Source organism: Salmo salar, chromosome 26 (assembly GCF_965601325.2).
Source record: "Salmo salar chromosome 26, fSalSal1, whole genome shotgun sequence".
NCBI classification, from domain to species: Eukaryota; Metazoa; Chordata; class Actinopteri; order Salmoniformes; family Salmonidae; genus Salmo; species Salmo salar.
In genome coordinates, this window is record NC_138316.1 from 23,022,501 (window position 1) to 23,043,076 (window position 20,576).

The 20,576-nt window shown below is 49.6% G+C and overlaps 1 protein-coding gene across 1 annotated transcript in view; it reads right to left on the minus strand.

Annotated features, from left to right (window-relative positions):
• Window positions 1-20,576, minus strand: part of gse1b (Gse1 coiled-coil protein b) — a 410,942-nt gene that overhangs the window by 282,339 nt on the left and 108,027 nt on the right. The window contains exon 2 of the mRNA XM_045708804.2: window positions 9,968-10,130. Coding sequence (XP_045564760.2) covers window positions 9,968-10,130 — 163 coding nt within the window. The remainder of the gene's footprint in view (window positions 1-9,967; window positions 10,131-20,576) is intronic.

Genomic DNA, 20,576 nt, shown 5'->3' on the forward strand with positions numbered 1-20,576 from the left:
TACACAACATCACACACACCCTGACACAATACACAACATCACACACCCTGACACAATACACAACATCACACACACCCTGACACAATACACAACATCACACACACCCTGACACAATACACAACATCACACACACCCTGACACAATACGCAACATCACACACACCCTGACACGATACACAACATCACACACACCCTGACACAATACACAACATCACACACACCCTGAAACAATACACACATCACACACACCCTGACACAATACACAACATCACACACACCCTGACACAATACACAACATCACACACACCCTGACACAATACACAACATCACACACACACCCTGACACAATACACAACATCACACACACCCTGAAACAATACACACAACACACACACCCTGAAACAATACACAACATCACACACACCCTGAAACAATACACAACATCACACACACCCTGAAACAATACACAACATCACACACACCCTGACACAATACACACATCACACACACCCTGAAACAATACACAACATCACACACACACCCTGACACAATACACAACATCACACACACCCTGACACCATACACAACATCACACACACCCTGACACAATACACAACATCACACACACCCTGAAACAATACACAACATCACACACCCTGACACAATACACACCATCACACACACCCTGAAACAATACACAACATCACACACCCTGACATGATACACACCATCACACACACCCTGAAACAATACACAACATCACACACACCCTGACACAATACACAACATCACACACACCCTGACACAATACGCAACATCACACACCCTGACACAATACACAACATCACACACACCCTGACACAATACACAACATCACACACACCCTGACACAATACACACCATCACACACACCCTGAAACAATACACAACATCACACACCCTGACACAATACACAACATCACACACACCCTGACACAATACACAACATCACACACACTCTGACACAATACACAACATCACACACCCTGACACAATACACACCATCACACACACCCTGAAACAATACACAACATCACACACACCCTGACACAACACACACCATCACACACACCCTGAAACAATACACAACATCACACACCCTGACACAATACACAACATCACACACAGAAAGAGAAACACCCTGTGTAGATGTAATAACAGCAGCATGTGGTAAAATAAGTCTGTCTCTGTAAAGTGGTTTCCTTTGTCAAGTCACAGCCAACAGACAAACGCTGCTACCCTCTTTTTCTAGTCTCTGTATGTCCTCCCCACCTCTATTTTCAATCTCTCTCACTTTCTCTCCTTCCTCAGTTCTCAAATGGTGTTCAGTAGTAGTGTGGGGGCACTGTGATGGTGTGAGTGTACGCGTGTGGAGGGTCATGTTTCACACACTGGGGATCAGCAGGATGAAATAGGTCGTGTCTTGTCCAATGTGAGCGGCGGTGACACGCGTGACGGAGAACCCGCTCAAACAGCCGGTTCTCCTATTAGAGCAGAGGGAGGGAGGTGGGGATGCTGCGGCAGGGTGGAGCGTTGATGGAGAAGCCGCTCAAACAGCCGGTTCTTCTCTTAGAGCAGAGGGAGGGAGGTGGGGATGCTGCGGCAGGGTGGAGCGTTGATGCAGAAGCACACATGTATAGTGTGTTTGTCAAGGTCTCTGGATGTTTACTACTTTCCAACACAGCCTCAGCGTCAAAATGACCTGCTATCCAAACGTCTCCCCCTCTCTCCCTCTATAAACCTGTATCTCACCCTATCTCCCCTATCTCTCCCTCTATAAACCTGTATCTCACCCTCTCTCCCTCTATAAACCTGTATCTTACCCTCTCTCCCTCTATAAACCTGTATCTCACCCTCTCCCCTATCTCTCCCTCTATAAACCTGTATCTCACCCTCTCTCCCTCTATAAACCTGTATCTCACCCTCTCTCCCTCTATAAACCTGTATCTCACCCTATCTCCCCTATCTCTCCCTCTATAAACCTGTATCTCACCCTCTCTCCCTCTATAAACCTGTATCTCACCCTCTCTCCCTCTATAAACCTGTATCTCACCCTCTCTCCCTTAATAAACCTGTATCTCACCCTCTCCCCTATCTCAGTCTCTACAAACCTGTATCTCACCCTCTCTCCCTCTACAAACCTGTATCTCCCCCTATCTCAGTCTCTATAAACCTATATCTCACCCTCTCCCCTATCTCAGTCTCTATAAACCTGTATCTCACCCTCTCCCCTATCTCAGTCTCTACAAACCTGTATCTCCCCTTATCTCCCCTATCTCAGTCTCTACAAACCTATATCTCACCCTCTCCCCTATCTCAGTCTCTACAAACCTGTATCTCCCCTTATCTCCCCTATCTCAGTCTCTACAAACCTGTATCTCCCCCTATCTCAGTCTCTATAAACCTATATCTCACCCTCTCCCCTATCTCAGTCTCTATAAACCTGTATCTCACCCTCTCCCCTATCTCAGTCTCTACAAACCTGTATCTCCCCTTATCTCCCCTATCTCAGTCTCTACAAACCTGTATCTCACCCTCTCCCCTATCTCAGTCTCTACAAACCTGTATCTCCCCTTATCTCCCCTATCTCAGTCTCTACAAACCTATATCTCACCCTCTCCCCCTATCTCAGTCTCTACAAACCTGTATCTCACCCTCTCCCCCTATCTCAGTCTCTACAAACCTGTATCTCCCCTATCTCAGTCTCTATAAACCTATATCTCACCCTCTCCCCTATCTCAGTCTCTACAAACCTGTATCTCCCCCTATCTCCCCTATCTCAGTCTCTATAAACCTGTATCTCCCCCTATCTCCCCTATCTCAGTCTCTATAAACCTGTATCTCCCCCTATCTCCCCTATCACAGTCTCTATAAACCTGTATCTCCCCCTATCTCCCCTATCTCAGTCTCTATAAACCTGTATCTCCCCCTATCTCAGTCTCTATAAACCTGTGTCTCACCCTCTCTCCCCCATCTCAGTCTCTATAAACCTGTATCTCACCCTCTCTCCCCCTATCTCAGTCTCTACAAATCTGTGTCTCACCCTCTCTCAGTCTCTATAAACCTGTCTCACCCTCTCTCACCCTCTCTCAGTCTCTATAAACCTGTGTCTCACCCTCTCTCCCCATCTCAGTCTCAATAAACCTGTATCTCACCCTCTCTCCCCCTATCTCAGTCTCTACAAATCTGTCTCACCCTCTCTCAGTCTCTATAAACCTGTCTCACCCTCTCTCAGTCTCTATAAACCTGTCTCACCCTCTCTCAGTCTCTATAAACCTGTCTCACCCTCTCTCAGTCTCTATAAACCTGTCTCACCCTCTCTCAGTCTCTATAAACCTGTGTCTCACCCTCTCTCAGTCTCTATAAACCTGTATCTCTCCCTATCTCCCCTATCTCAGTCTCTATAAACCTGTATCTCCCCTATCTCAGTCTCTATAAACCTGTATCTCCCCCTATCTCCCCTATCACAGTCTCTATAAACCTGTATCTCCCCCTATCTCCCCTATCTCAGTCTCTATAAACCTGTATCTCCCCCTATCTCAGTCTCTATAAACCTGTGTCTCACCCTCTCTCCCCCATCTCAGTCTCTATAAACCTGTATCTCACCCTCTCTCCCCCTATCTCAGTCTCTACAAATCTGTGTCTCACCCTCTCTCAGTCTCTATAAACCTGTCTCACCCTCTCTCACCCTCTCTCAGTCTCTATAAACCTGTGTCTCACCCTCTCTCCCCATCTCAGTCTCAATAAACCTGTATCTCACCCTCTCTCCCCCTATCTCAGTCTCTACAAATCTGTCTCACCCTCTCTCAGTCTCTATAAACCTGTCTCACCCTCTCTCAGTCTCTATAAACCTGTCTCACCCTCTCTCAGTCTCTATAAACCTGTCTCACCCTCTCTCAGTCTCTATAAACCTGTCTCACCCTCTCTCAGTCTCTATAAACCTGTGTCTCACCATGTCTCGCTGCCTACTTTTCATTTTCTAATTCCACAATCAGTCTCTTGCTGGAGGCTGGATGGGATAATCATTTACATACAGTTTGTTTTGCAAATGTCCAGGGGAATCTCTCTCTCTCTGTATCTCTCTGTATCTCTGTCCCAGCACTGTTCACTACTACTGCTGTAATGCACACTGACACACCCAAAACAAGCATGCTCTGTCCAAGAGCCTGTCACTACTCATGAGCGTGCATGTGTGTCCGGGAAGCGTCAGTGTGTATCTGTGCATGTGTGCGTGTGTGTGTGTGTGTGTGTGTGTGTGTGTGTGTGTGTGTGCGTGCGTGCGTGCGTGCGTGCGTGCGTGCGTGCGTGTCAGGGTCTTTAATATGTTGATGATTCTGTGTCAGGACACACTCTGACAGGACACACACGTCAGATCTACACATTAAGCGCTGTCATCCCACTGAAACAGGAGTTTTTTAATTGGGCCTGTTCCTGAAATACTCAATACACAATCTGAAAGGGATGGCCCGTCAGTTTGACCAATCACTGAGAGTTATTGTTAAATTCCTGGTGCTATTCATCGAGTATTCCCATGTGTTTCTGCTGGGGGCAGAGAGGAAACACTGTCAACATGCATTATCACTAATCATCATCACACTGACGGGAACGGCATCACAGAGACTAGGACAGGAAGAGAGGCCTCACACACACACACACACACACACACACACACACACACACACACACACACACACACACACACACAGCTGAAAACAATTCCCATAGTGATGTATCTGAATGTGCCTAAATGTGTCTTATTGTGGTTTTTCAGAATGATGTGTGGTACGTTAGCGAGGGGGTTATGCAAAGGTCAGGCTAAGGTTAGAGATCATATCCTACTTTGTTAAACATGAGGACAACACATAATTCACCCCAGAACATGGAAACCATAGAATGTCGTGGAAATAACTTCTTGAAGGTTTATAAAGATTTATATTAGATAGACCTGTACTTTATACCTATCTCCTTATGAGGGAGTTTACTAATCTAGGTAGACTGGAGAGAAGAGAGGGAGAGAGTTACAGAGGAAGAGAAGAGAGGGAGAGAGATACAGAGGAAGAGAAGAGAGGGAGAGAGTTACAGAGGAAGAGAGGAGAGGGAGAGAGTTACAGAGGAAGAGAAGAGAGGGAGAGAGTTACAGGGGAAGAGAAGAGAGGGAGAGAGATACCGAGGAAGAGAAGAGAGGGAGAGTTACAGAGGAAGAGAAGAGAGGGAGAGAGTTACCGAGGAAGAGAAGAGAGGGAGAGAGTTACAGAGGAAGAGAAGAGAGGGAGAGAGTTACAGGGGAAGAGAAGAGAGGGAGAGAGTTACAGAGGAAGAGAAGAGAGGGAGAGAGTTACAGGGGAAGAGAAGAGAGGGAGAGAGATACCGAGGAAGAGAAGAGAGGGAGAGTTACAGAGGAAGAGAAGAGAGGGAGAGAGTTACAGGGGAAGAGAAGAGAGGGAGAGAGATACCGAGGAAGAGAAGAGAGGGAGAGAGATACAGAGGAAGAGAAGAGAGGGAGAGAGATACCGAGGAAGAGAAGAGAGGGAGAGAGTTACAGAGGAAGAGAAGAGAGGGAGAGAGTTACAGGGGAAGAGAAGAGAGGGAGAGAGATACCGAGGAAGAGAAGAGAGGGAGAGAGTTACAGAGGAAGAGAAGAGATGGAGAGAGATACAGAGGAAGAGAAGAGAGGAGATACAGAGGAAGAGAAGAGAGGGAGAGAGTTACAGAGGAAGAAAAGAGAGGGAGAGAGATACAGAGGAAGAGAAGAGAGGGAGAGAGTTACAGGGGAAGAGAAGAGAGGGAGAGAGATACAGAGGAAGAGAAGAGAGGGAGAGAGTTACAGAGGAAGAAAAGAGAGGGAGAGAGATACAGAGGAAGAGAAGAGAGGGAGAGAGTTACAGAGGAAGAGAAGAGGGAGAGAGTTACAGAGGAAGAGAAGAGAGGGTGAGAGTTACTGAGGAAGAGAAGAGAGGGAGAGTTACAGGGGAAGAGAAGAGAGGGAGAGAGATACAGGGGAAGAGAAGAGAGGGAGAGAGTTACAGAGGAAGAAAAGAGAGGGAGAGAGTTACAGAGGAAGAGAAGAGAGGGAGAGAGTGAGAATGAAGGACGAGGCGGGGAGGATGGAGAATATGTGAGGGAAGTGGTGAAAGAGCGATGCAATGGGAGAAACAAGCCTCTGGGTGTGTGTGTGTGTGTGTGTGTGTGTGTGTGTGTGTGTGTGTGTGTGTGTGTGTGTGTGGTGTGTGTGTGGTGTGTGTGTGTGTGTGTGTGTCTGTGCCCTGGAGGAGGCCATCAGAGAGCTCAGTCTCAGAGCTCAGTGCGTTTATGTGGAAAGTGCTCCTGTCTCCTCACATCAATGTGCACAGCCTCCACCCTTTCACAGTGTATCTCTCCCTCTCTCTCTTCCCCCTTTAGTTATCACTCTCTCTTTTCCTCCTTACATATCTCCTTTTCTTTTCTCTCAGTCTCCATCTCACCGTTGTCTCACTCTCCCTCACCTCTTCCTCTGAAGTCCCGCTTTCTTTAGTCATTCCTTTTCCCTCTCTCGTTCTACCTCAATCCTCCTCTTTATCCCTCTCTTCTCTTGCTGTGTATGTTTAGCGATGAGGCCTCTCCTGTCGTTTAACTCATGCCTCTCTCCGTCAGTGTGTATGCCCCCCCCCCACACACACACACACCTTTTAACCTGACCCTGACAGCAGATAGGGACAGAATACAGCAACCAGTCAAACAAAGTTGCTATAGATAGGGTCCCAGAGTGAGGTATATTACTGGAAACTTTCTACGTTTACCAGTAAACTTTCAGAATGTTGGTATATTTCAGGGTTTTATGTAATTTATCACAATACATCGAGTGGCCCTTTTGGGTACTTCAGATTATCACAGGTGTCTGTAATTATCTCTGGCCCTCTGTGTGGCCTTATCACATGGAAAATAAATGAACTAATCAAATAAAATAATAAAAAATATATATACTGTGTATGACCGAGCTGTAAAACAATCCTTATTACAAACCATCAACTCAGTGAATATTGGTGTTTAATATGAGGGTTTCAGCATGAAACGTCCCTTATATGTTCTGACACACTTCTATTTATTTGACAATGTCAATATGTATTTGTTGTCCATTTTTTGGCGTCAAACTGGTGGCAGTTGTGAAAAAAGTAGTTGGAATAGATACTGAATAGATACTGAATAGATACTGAATAGATACTGAATAGATCCTGCTTCACTAGGTTCAGTCAAACTTAGCAGAGGCATGAACGTCAGAACATACACTGGCAGAAACTCCCTCTTACTTTAAAACCCACACAACTGAAACACATGAAAGGAACTTCTGCTGAAATAATTTTCATGACTAGAAAGCAGCTATGAGGAAGTACACACCACATCCCACGATGCTGTTGGGAGTGACACAATGCCAGGAAAGCCATCCATGCATAGCTTCACAGTACGGCAGATAACCTTAACAGTAGTAAAATACCACACAACAGGATAAACAATGGATGAACCAGACAATGTGTATCAGGTAAGCGTTGCAAATGTAAAGAAAGAGACAGAAGGAGAAGAGAGAGAGGAGAGAGTATAGAGAGGAGGAGAAAGGTAGAGAGAGGAGGAGAGAGTAGAGAGAGGAGGAGAAAGGTAGAGAGAGGAGGAGAGAGTAGAGAGAGGAGGAGAAAGGTAGAGAGAGGAGGAGAAGAGGTAGAGAGAGGAGGAGAAAGGTAGAGAGAGGAGGAGAAGGTAGAGAGAGGAGGAGAAAGGTAGAGAGAGGAGGAGAGAGTAGAGAGAGGAGGAAAGAGTAGAGAAGGAGGAGAAAGGTAGAGAGAGAGGAAGAGTAGAGAGAGGAGGAGAAAGGTAGAGAGAGGAGGAGAGAGTAGAGAGAGGAGGAGAAAGGTAGAGAGAGGAGGAGAAAGGTAGAGAGAGGAGGAGAAAGGTAGAGAGAGGAGGAGAAAGGTAGAGAGAGGAGAAAGGTGGAGAGAGGAGGAGAGAGTAGAGAGAGGAGGAGAAAGGTAGAGAGAGGAGGAGAAAGGTAGAGAGAGGAGGAGAAAGGTGGAGAGAGGAGGAGGAGAAAGGTAGAGAGATGAGGAGAAAGGTAGAGAGGGGAGGAGAAAGGTAGAGAGAGGAGGAAAGAGTAGAGAGAGGAGGAGACAGGTAGAGAGAGGAGGAGAAAGGTAGAGAGAGGAGGAGAAAGGTAGAGAGAGGAGGAGAAAGGTAGAGAGAGGAGGAGAAAGTAGAGAGAGGAGGAGAAAGGTAGAGAGAGGAGGAGAAAGGTAGAGAGAGGAGGAGAAAGGTAGAGAGAGGAGGAGAAAGGTAGAGAGAGGAGGAAAGAGTAGAGAGAGGAGGAGAAAGGTAGAGAGAGGAGGAGAAAGGTAGAGAGAGGAGGAGAAAGGTAGAGAGAGGAGGAGAAAGGTGGAGAGAGGAGGAGAAAGGTAGAGAGAGGAGGAAAGAGTAGAGAGAGGAGGAAAGAGTAGAGAGAGGAGGAAAGAGTAGAGAGAGGAGGAAAAAGGTAGAGAGAGGAGGAGAAAGGTAGAGAGAGGAGGAGAAAGGTAGAGAGAGGAGGAGAAAGAGAGAGGAGGAGGAGAAAGGTAGAGAGATGAGGAGAAAGGTAGAGAGAGGAGGAGAAAGGTAGAGAGAGGAGGAGAGAGTAGAGAGAGGAGGAAAGAGTAGAGAGAGGAGGAAAGAGTAGAGGGAGGAGGAAAAAGGTAGAGAGAGGAGGAGAAAGGTAGAGAGAGGAGGAGAAAGGTAGAGAGAGGAGGAAAGAGTAGAGAGAGGAGGAGAAAGGTAGAGAGAGGAGGAGAAAGGTAGAGAGAGGAGGAGAAAGGTAGAGAGAGGAGGAGAAAGGTAGAGAGAGGAGGAGAAAGGTAGAGAAAGGTAGAGAGAGGAGGAGAAAGGTAGAGAGAGGAGGAGAAAGGTGGAGAGAGGAGGAAAGAGTAGAGAGAGGAGGAAAGAGTAGAGAGAGGAGGAAAAAGGTAGAGAGAGGAGGAGAAAGGTAGAGAGAGGAGGAGAAAGGTGGAGAGAGGAGGAGGAGAAAGGTAGAGAGATGAGGAGAAAGGTAGAGAGAGGAGGAGAAAGGTAGAGAGAGGAGGAAAGAGTAGAGAGAGGAGGAAAGAGTAGAGAGAGGAGGAGAAAGGTAGAGAGAGGAGGAGAAAGGTAGAGAGAGGAGGAGAAAGGTGGAGAGAGGAGGAGGAGAAAGGTAGAGAGATGAGGAGAAAGGTAGAGAGAGGAGGAGAAAGGTAGAGAGAGGAGGAAAAAGGTAGAGAGAGGAGGAGAAAGGTAGAGAGAGGAGGAGAGAGTAGAGAGAGGAGGAGAAAGGTAGAGAGAGGAGGAGAAAGGTAGAGAGAGGAGGAAAGAGTAGAGAGAGGAGGAAAAAGGTAGAGAGAGGAGGAGAAAGGTAGAGAGAGGAGGAGAAAGGTAGAGAGAGGAGGAGAAAGGTAGAGAGAGGAGGAGAAAGGTGGAGAGAGGAGGAGGAGAAAGGTAGAGAGATGAGGAGAAAGGTAGAGAGAGGAGGAGAAAGGTAGAGAGAGGAGGAGAAAGGTGGAGAGAGGAGGAGGAGAAAGGTAGAGAGAGGAGGAGAAAGGTAGAGAGAGGAGGAAAAGGTAGAGAGAGGAGGAGAGAGTAGAGAGAGGAGGAGACAGGTAGAGAGAGGAGGAGAGAGTAGAGAGAGGAGGAGACAGGTAGAGAGAGGAGGAGAGAGTAGAGAGAGGAGGAGAAAGGTAGAGAGAGGAGGAGAAAGGTAGAGAGAGGAGGAGAAAGGTAGGTCGGGGTAGAAGAAATAATGTAAGAGAGCAAATAAAAGACAATGGAAGAATTTGTGCAGCACAAAAAACCTAGGAGTGAGAGATAATTCATTCTAACCCACACACAATAGAATGTTTTGTTGGGGACAGAGGGCAGGAGCAGGGTTTGGAGGTCAGGGGTCAGAGGTTAGAAGTCAAGGTACTTACTGGAAGGTGGGCGGTCTCCTCTCTCTGGCTCCAGGGTGGGGGGTAGAGAAGGGGTGTGGCCAACCCCAGGTTCCGTTGATTGTGATTCGCTCACTGCTGATGTATGTATGGCAGAATCCGCCTCCTTGCTGACTCTGGCCACGCCCTCAATCACACTGGATGTCTGGAAGAGACAAAGATGATGACGTCAATCAACCATTTAATAGGAAAACATGCAAATGAATCCCTTTCATCACCTCTGGCATCAACATAATGTACCTGGCATGTCTGAATACAGCTTATATCTAAATATACAAGAGGAAGAGGTTTCCACAGCACATGGCATATCTACGTCACAGTCACCAAACATTACAGACAGTTTTAACTAAGTTTGTCCCAGTTTCAGACAGCTCAGCAACTCAAAGCCATCGGGTAGTGCCATTAACTACTCAAGTGCCTTGTCTCCCAGTGTGTGTGTGTGTGTGTGTGTGTGTGTGTGTGTGTGTGTGTGTGTGTGTGTGTGGTGTGTGTGTGTGTGTGTGTGTGTGTGTGTGTGTGTGTGTGTGTGTGTGTGTGTGTGCGTGTGTGTGTGTCTATAATATAATGCCATTAACAACTAAGGTGCCTTGTCTTCCGGGGGACCGTTTTTAACAGCTGTCACAGCTTTGATATAAACGGCTATAAAAAGCCAACTAGGGGCTACCCAGCAGTAGGTATTAAAGACACGTCCCTTACTGAAGTGACAGAGCCTTGACAGAGACAGAGACAGAAGGAGAGAGAGAGGGAGAAAGAGACAGCTCAGGTCTCTTTAGATGCGCTTCACACTGCTCCTCTCCTCTTCCGAAACGGAGCGAGGGACGAGCATTCAAGCAAGAGCAGAAGGGCTGACCATGAAAAGAAGAGGGAAGAACAGAGGGAAGCTGTCAGAGGAGGAGGAGGAGGAGAAGAGGAGGAGAGGAAAGGTGGGTAGAGGACTTAAAAGAGGCTGTGATGGCTCCTTCCATTGACAAGGGGAAGAGACAGGCGGCGACGGCAACACACGTCTCCAGACAAAAACACAGAGCTGGTCACAGGGCCTTATGAAATAAACATAGCTCTCAGCTGGAGACAGAGAGACAGGGAGACAGACAGAGAGACGGGGAGACAGACAGGGAGATGGAGCAGAGAGACAGGGAGACAGACAGAGACAGGGAGACAGACTGAGAGATAGGCAGGGAGATGGAGCAGAGAGACAGGGAGACAGACAGAGACAGGGAGACAGACTGAGAGATATACAGGGAGATGGAGCAGAGAGACAGGGAGACAGACAGAGAGACGGGGAGACAGACAGGGAGATGGAGCAGAGAGACAGGGAGACAGAGAGAGATAGGGAGACAGACAGAGATAGACAGGGAGATGGAGCAGAGAGACAGGGAGACAGACAGAGAGACAGGGAGACAGACAGAGATATACAGGGAGATGGAGCAGAGAGACAGGGAGACAGACAGAGAGACAGGGAGACAGACTGAGAGATAGACAGGGAGATGGAGCAGAGAGACAGGGAGACAGAGAGAGATAGGGAGACAGACAGAGATAGACAGGGAGATGGAGCAGAGAGACAGGGAGACAGACAGAGAGACAGGGAGACAGACTGAGAGATATACAGGGAGATGGAGCAGAGAGACAGGGAGACAGACAGAGAGACAGGGAGACAGACTGAGAGATAGACAGGGAGATGGAGCAGAGAGACAGGGAGACAGACAGAGAGACAGGGAGACAGACTGAGAGATAGACAGGGAGATGGAGCAGAGAGACAGGGAGACAGAGAGAGATAGGGAGACAGACAGAGATAGACAGGGAGATGGAGCAGAGAGACAGGGAGACAGACAGAGAGACAGGGAGACAGACAGAGAGATAGACAGGGAGATGGAGCAGAGAGACAGGGAGACAGACAGAGAGACAGGGAGATGGAGCAGAGAGACAGGGAGACAGACAGAGAGACAGGGAGACAGACAGGGAGATGGAGCAGAAAGACAGGGAGACAGACAGAGAGACAGGTAGACAGACAGGGAGATGGACAGAGAGACAGGGAGACAGACAGAGAGACAGGGAGACAGACAGGGAGATATACAGAGAGACAGGGAGACAGACAGAGAGACATGGAGACAGACAGACAGACAGACAGACAGACAGACAGACAGACAGACAGACAGACAGACAGACAGACAGACAGACAGACAGACAGACAGACAGACAGACAGACAGGGAGACAGACAGGGAGACAGAGAGACAGAGAGACAGACAGGGAGATGGAGCAGAGAGACAGGGAGACAGACAGAGACAGACAGTGAGACAGGGAGATGGAGCAGAGAGACAGACAGGCAGAGAGAGACAGAGAGACAGACAGGGAGATGGAGCAGAGAGACAGACAGAGAGACAGACAGACAGAGAGAGACACAGAGAGACAGGGAGACAGACAGGGAGATGGAGCAGAAAGACAGACAGAGAGAGAGAGACAGAGACAGGGAGACAGACAGGGAGATGGAGCAGATAGACAGAAAGACAGAGAGACAGACAGAGAGAGAGCGACAGGGAGACAGACAGGGAGATGGAGCAGAAAGACAGACAGAGAGAGAGACAGAGACAGGGAGACAGATAGGGAGATGGAGCAGAGAGACAGACAGACAGACAGACAGACAGACAGACAGACAGACAGACAGACAGACAGACAGACAGACAGACAGACAGACAGACAGACAGACAGACAGACAGACAGACAGAGAGTGAGACAGAGAGACAGAGAGACAGAGAGACAGGGAAACAGACAGGGAGATGGAGTAGGGAGACAGACAGGGATATGGAGTAGGGAGATGGAGCAGGGAGACAGACAGGTAGACAGACAGGGAGATGGAGCAGGGAGACAGACAGGTAGACAGACAGGGAGATGGAGCAGGGAGACAGACAGACAGACGGACGGACGGACGGACGGACGGACGGACGGACGGACAGACAGACAGACAGACAGACAGACAGACAGACAGACAGACAGACAGACAGACAGACAGACAGACAGACAGACAGACAGACAGACAGACAGACAGACAGGGAAACAGACAGGGAGATGGAGTATGGAGACAGACAGGGAGATGGAGCAGGGTAAGGTCCTACAGACTGACGAGGCTCTATTAAACACACACTTCTCACATAAAAATACTAAAAATACATAAGTCACTCTACTAATGACTTCTCTTGAGGAGCCAGGGAGGTACTGTAGTCGTGTGTGTGGTAAGGACTTCTCTTGAAGAGCCAGGGAGGTACTGTAGTCGTGTGTGTGGTAAGGACTTATTTTGAGGAGGACAAACCCACAGTAGCTTTCCCAGTGTTTATGCTGCAGTACAGGAACGCACACACACACACACACACACACACACACACACACACACACACCACACACACACACACACACACACACACACACACACACACACACACACACACACACACACACACACACACACACACACACACACACACACACACACACATAAACACAAAGTTACACAGACAAAAAATAAAACATCTTGGCTGTGTGCCCAAACTAAAAGCACCTGCTGCTCTTAGCTAATTGTTTGTTTGGAAGTTCCCTTTTCAACCCCCCCCCCCCCCCCTCCACACACACACACCTCACCTCCTTCCCACTCCTCACTCCCCCCACACACACACCTCACCTCTATCTCCTTCCCACTCCTCACCCCCCCCCACACACACCTCACCTCTATCTCCTTCCCACTCCTCACCCCCCACACACACCTCACCTCACCTCTATCTCCTTCCCACTCCTCACCCCCCCCCCACACACACCTCACCTCTATCTCCTTCCCACTCCTCACCCCCCCCACACACACCTCACCTCACCTCTATCTCCTTCCCACTCCTCACCCCCCCCCCACACACACCTCACCTCACCTCTATCTCCTTCCCACTCCTCACCCCCCCCACACACACCTCACCTCACCTCTATCTCCTTCCCACTCCTCACCCCCCCCACACACACCTCACCTCACCTCTATCTCCTTCCCACTCCTCACTCCCCCCCCACACACACCTCACCTCACCTCTATCTCCTTCCCACTCCTCACTCCCCCCCCACACACCTCACCTCACCTCTATCTCCTTCCCACTCCTCACCCCCCACACACACCTCACCTCTATCTCCTTCCCACTCCTCACCCCCCCCACACACACCTCACCTCACCTCTATCTCCTTCCCACTCCTCACCCCCCACACACCCCTCACCTCTATCTCCTTCCCACTCCTCACCCCCCCCACACACACCTCACCTCTATCTCCTTCCCACTCCTCACCCCCCACACACACCTCACCTCTATCTCCTTCCCACTCCTCACCCCCCACACCTCACCTCACCTCTATCTCCTTCCCACTCCTCACCCCCCCCACACACACCTCACCTCTATCTCCTTCCCACTCCTCACCCCCCACACACACCTCACCTCTATCTCCTTCCCACTCCTCACCCCCCACACACCCCTCACCTCTATCTCCTTCCCACTCCTCACCCCCCCCCACACACACCTCACCTCACCTCTATCTCCTTCCCACTCCTCACCCCAGCCCACACACCCCTCACCTCTATCTCCTTCCCACTCCTCACCCCCCCCACACACACCTCACCTCACCTCTATCTCCTTCCCACTCCTCACCCCAGCCCACCTGCCCCCTCTTCAAGCCTGTGCAGCAGCCTCAACGTAAAGGGCAGTTTAAAGTCATTTAAACAGACCTCACCCCTAATCTGTTTCCTTATTCACAGTAACAATACAGTCCACATCACCCTCCTATACATTCTGAAGCTGCAGTGGGGAGACTAGATCACACAAACCTTTCTGGAAGAAAGCGAGAGAGAGAGAGAGAGAGAGAGAGAGTGTGTGTGTGTGTGTGTGTGTGTGTGTGTGTGTGTGTGTGTGTGTGTGTGTGTGTGCGTGTGTGTGTGTGTGTAATGAAGTCAGGATGACCCTCTGCCTACAGAATCCAGCAATATACTGTAATAACATGTTATTTGCTTCTGTTCTATTTTCTGTACTGTCTATGCCAGCGTCCACACAATGCTTGGAGCGCCTACACTCCTGTCTCACTGGGCAATGTGTGTGCGTTGAAATACTATCAGGTAAATAGTCATGTCTGAGTCTAGGGATCATCTTCTCCCATACAGACACACACACACACACACACACACACACACACACACACACACACACACACACACACACACACACACACACACACACACACACACACACACACACACACACACACACACACACACACACACACACACACACACACACACACACACACACACACACACACACACACACAGCCAGAGTCCTAACCCCTGAGTCTTCTCTCTCTCTCCTGAGTCTAAAAGTCTGTTTAAAGAGCTCATTTAACACTTCTCCTCTCGTTCCCTCTCTTGTTCCCTCTCTCCTTCCCTCTCTTGTTCCCTCTCTCCTTCCCTCTCTTGTTCCCTCTCTCCTTTCCTCTCTTGTTTCCTCTCTCCTTCCCTCTCTTGTTCCCTCTCTCATTCCCTCTCTTATTCCCTCTCTCCTTCCCTCTCTTGTTCCCTCTCTTGTTCCCTCTCTCCTTCCCTCTCTTGTTCCCTCTCTCCTTCCCTCTCTTGTGTCCTCTCTCTCAGAACTTCAAAACAAGAGAGAGAGAGAACATGGTCAGGGTGTGTACTGTTTTCTCAGGTCACTGAACCCAGGCCTGTAGTATAGATCTCTTATTACTGTTTCCATCCTCTAGAATAGATGGTTGAGAAACACCACAGAGCAGATTTGCCTTCAAGCACAAGGTAAGACGGCAAGCCCTTCCAGTATGTCTGGGTTGGTGTTCTGTATGATCATGTAGTTAGTGAGTTACTGCTACATTATCTCCACTACTGGGACTGACGGGAAGCAGGGAGATCAATTACACTACTGGGACTGACGGGAAGCAGGGAGATCAATTACACTACTGGGACTGACAGGAAGCAGGGAGATCAATTACACTACTGGGACTGACGGGAAGCAGGGAGATCAATTACACTACTGGGACTGACGGGAAGCAGGGAGGTCAATTACACTACTGGGACTGACGGGAAGCAGGGAGATCAATTACACTATTGGGACTGACGGGAAGCAGGGAGGTCAATTACACTACTGGGACTGACGGGAAGCAGGGAGGTCAATTACACTACTGGGACTGACGGGAAGCAGGGAGGTCAATTACACTACTGGGACTGACGGGAAGCAGGGAGATCAATTACACTATTGGGACTGACGGGAAGCAGGGAGGTCAATTACACTACTGGGACTGACGGGAAGCAGGGAGGTCAATTACACTACTGGGACTGACGGGAAGCAGGGAGGTCAATTACACTACTGGGACTGACAGGAAGCAGGGAGATCAATTACACTACTGGGACTGACGGGAAGCAGGGAGGTCAATTACACTACTGGGACCGACGGGAAGCAGGGAGGTCAATTACACTACTGGGACTGACGGGAAGCAGGGAGGTCAATTACACTACTGGGACCGACGGGAAGCGGGGAGGTCAATTACACTACTGGGACCGATGGTAAGCAGGAAGATCAATTACACTACTGGGACTGACGGGAAGCAGGGAGATCAATTACACTACTGGGACTGACGGGAAGCAGGGAGATCAATTACACTACTGGGACCGACGGGAAGCAGGGAGGTCAATTACACTACTGGGACTGACGGGAAGCAGGGAGGTCAATTACACTACTGGGACTGACAGGAAGCAGGGAGGTCAATTACACTACTGGGACCGATGGGAAGCAGGGAGGTCAATTACACTACTGGGACTGATGGGAAGCAGGGAGATCAATTACACTACTGGGACTGACGGGAAGCAGGGAGGTCAATTACACTACTGGGACTGATGGGAAGCAGGGAGATCAATTACACTACTGGGACTGACGGGTAGCAGGTAGGTCAATTACACTACTGGGACTGACGGGAAGCAGGGAGGTCAATTACACTACTGGGACTGACAGGAAGCAGGGAGATCAATTACACTACTGGGACCGTCGGGAAGCAGGGAGGTCAATTACACTACTGGGACCGATGGGAAGCAGGGAGATCAATTACACTACTGGGACTGACGGGAAGCAGGGAGATCAATTACACTACTGGGACTGACAGGAAGCAGGGAGATCAATTACAGTACTGGGACTGACGGGAAGCAGGGAGGTCAATTACACTACTGGGACCGTCGGGAAGCAGGGAGGTCAATTACACTACTGGGACTGACAGGAAGCAGGGAGATCAATTACACTACTGGGACTGACGGGAAGCAGGGAGGTCAATTACACTACTGGGACCGACGGGAAGCAGGGAGGTCAATTACACTATTGGGACCGTCGGGAAGCAGGGAGGTCAATTACACTACTGGGACTGACGGGAAGCAGGGCGGTCAATTACACTACTGGGACTGACGGGAAGCAGGGAGGTCAATTACACTACTGGGACTGACGGGAAGCAGGGAGGTCAATTACACTACTGGGACTGACGGGAAGCAGGGAGGTCAATTACACTACTGGGACTGATGGGAAGCAGGGAGGTCAATTACACTACTGGGACCGATGGGAAGCAGGGAGATCAATTACACTACTGGGACTGACGGGAAGCAGGGAGGTCAATTACACTACTGGGACCGACGGGAAGCAGGGAGATCAATTACACTACTGGGACCGACGGGAAGCAGGGAGGTTAATTACACTACTGGGACTGACGGGAAGCAGGGCGGTCAATTACACTACTGGGACTGACGGGAAGCAGGGAGGTCAATTACACTACTGGGACTGACGGGAAGCAGGGAGATCAATTACACTACTGGGACTGACGGGAAGCAGGGAGGTCAATTACACTACTGGGACCGACGGGAAGCAGGGAGATCAATTACACTACTGGGACTGACGGGAAGCAGGGAGATCAATTACACTACTGGGACTGACGGGAAGCAGGGAGGTCAATTACACTACTGGGACCGACGGGAAGCAGGGAGGTCCCGTGTGGCTCAGTTGGTAGAGCATGGTGTTTGCAACACCAGGGTTGTGGGTTCGATTCCCACGGGGGACCAGTACGGAGAAGAAAATGTATGAAATGTATGCATTCACTACTGTAAGTTGCTCTGGATAAGAGCGTCTGCTAAATGACTAAAGTAAAGTAAGTAAAAGTAAAAGTAATTACACTACTGGGACTGACGGGAAGCAGGGCGCTCAATTACACTACTGGGACTGACAGGAAGCAGGGCGGTCAATTACACTACTGGGACTGACGGGAAGCAGGGAGGTCAATTATACTACTGGGACTGACGGGAAGCAGGGAGATCAATTACACTACTGGGACTGACGGGAAGCAGGGAGATCAATTACACTACTGGGACCGACGGGAAGCAGCGAGATCAATTACACTACTGGGACCGACGGGACGCAGGGAGATCAATTACACTACTGGGACCGACGGGAAGCAGGGAGGTCAATTACACTACTGGGACTGATGGGAAGCAGGGAGATCAATTACACTACTGGGACTGACGGGTAGCAGGGAGGTCAATTACACTACTGGGACTGACAGGAAGCAGGGAGATCAATTACACTACTGGGACCGTCGGGAAGCAGGGAGGTCAATTACACTACTGGGACCGATGGGAAGCAGGGAGATCAATTACACTACTGGGACTGACGGGAAGCAGGGAGATCAATTACACTACTGGGACTGACGGGAAGCAGGGAGGTCAATTACACTACTGGGACCGTCGGGAAGCAGGGAGGTCAATTACACTACTGGGACTGACAGGAAGCAGGGAGATCAATTACACTACTGGGACTGACGGGAAGCAGGGAGGTCAATTACACTACTGGGACCGACGGGAAGCAGGGAGGTCAATTACACTACTGGGACTGACGGGAAGCAGGGCGGTCAATTACACTACTGGGACTGACGGGAAGCAGGGAGGTCAATTACACTACTGGGACTGACGGGAAGCAGGGAGGTCAATTACACTACTGGGACCGACGGGAAGCAGGGAGGTCAATTACACTACTGGGACCGATGGGAAGCAGGGAGGTCAATTACACTACTGGGACCGATGGGAAGCAGGGAGATCAATTACACTACTGGGACTGACGGGAAGCAGGGAGGTCAATTACACTACTGGGACCGACGGGAAGCAGGGAGGTCAATTACACTACTAGGACCGACGGGAAGCAGGGAGGTCAATTACACTACTGGGACCGACGGGAAGCAGGGCGGTCAATTACACTACTGGGACCGACGGGAAGCAGGGAGGTCAATTACACTACTGGGACTGACGGGAAGCAGGGAGATCAATTACACTACTGGGACTGACGGGAAGCAGGGAGGTCAATTACACTACTGGGACCGACGGGAAGCAGGGAGATCAATTACTGGGACTGACGGGAAGCAGGGAGATCAATTACACTACTGGGACTGACGGGAAGCAGGGAGGTCAATTACACTACTGGGACCGACGGGAAGCAGGAAGGTCCCGTGTGGCTCAGTTGGTAGAGCATGGTGTTTGCAACACCAGGGTTGTGGGTTCGATTCCCACGGGGGACCAGTACGGAGAAGAAAATGTATGAAATGTATGCATTCACTACTGTAAGTTGCTCTGGATAAGAGCGTCTGCTAAATGACTAAAGTAAAGTAAGTAAAAGTAAAAGTAATTACACTACTGGGACTGACGGGAAGCAGGGCGGTCAATTACACTACTGGGACTGACAGGAAGCAGGGCGGTCAATTACACTACTGGGACTGACAGGAAGCAGGGCGGTCAATTACACTACTGGGACTGACGGGAAGCAGGGAGGTCAATTACACTACTGGGACTGACGGGAAGCAGGGAGATCAATTACACTACTGGGACCGACGGGAAGCAGGGAGATCAATTACACTACTGGGACCGACGGGAAGAAGGGAGATCAATTACACTACTGGGACCGACGGGAAGCAGGGAGATCAATTACACTACTGGGACCGACGGGAAGCAGGGAGGTCAATTACACTACTGGGACTGACGGGAAGCAGGGAGGTCAATTACACTACTGGGACCGACGGGAAGCAGGGAGGTCAATTACACTACTGGGACTGACGGGAAGCAGGGAGATCAATTACACTACTGGGACCGACGGGAAGCAGGGAGGTCAATTACACTACTGGGACCGACGGGAAGCAGGGAGATCAATTACACTACTGGGACTGACAGGAAGCAGGGAGATCAATTACACTACTGGGACTGACAGGAAGCAGGGAGGTCAGACAAGATGCTGATGGGAACATATTATTTTACAGTTCTGTCCCCGCCTTTCTATACTTGGTACGACTACTATAAAATACTCACTTACACATCGTTCTAACTAAATACCAGGTACTGTACATAGGACATTAGAAAAAAGTGTTACCTAACCAAAGTGTCTACAGTGACATACAACTGTGCTTCCCTGTTCTAAAATGAGGGCGTGAGGCTGAGAGCGGTGCAGTATATTCTCCTGTTGTTATGTCTGCTAAGTGAGGCTTGTTTTGGAGTTAGAAGTCATTTCCTCT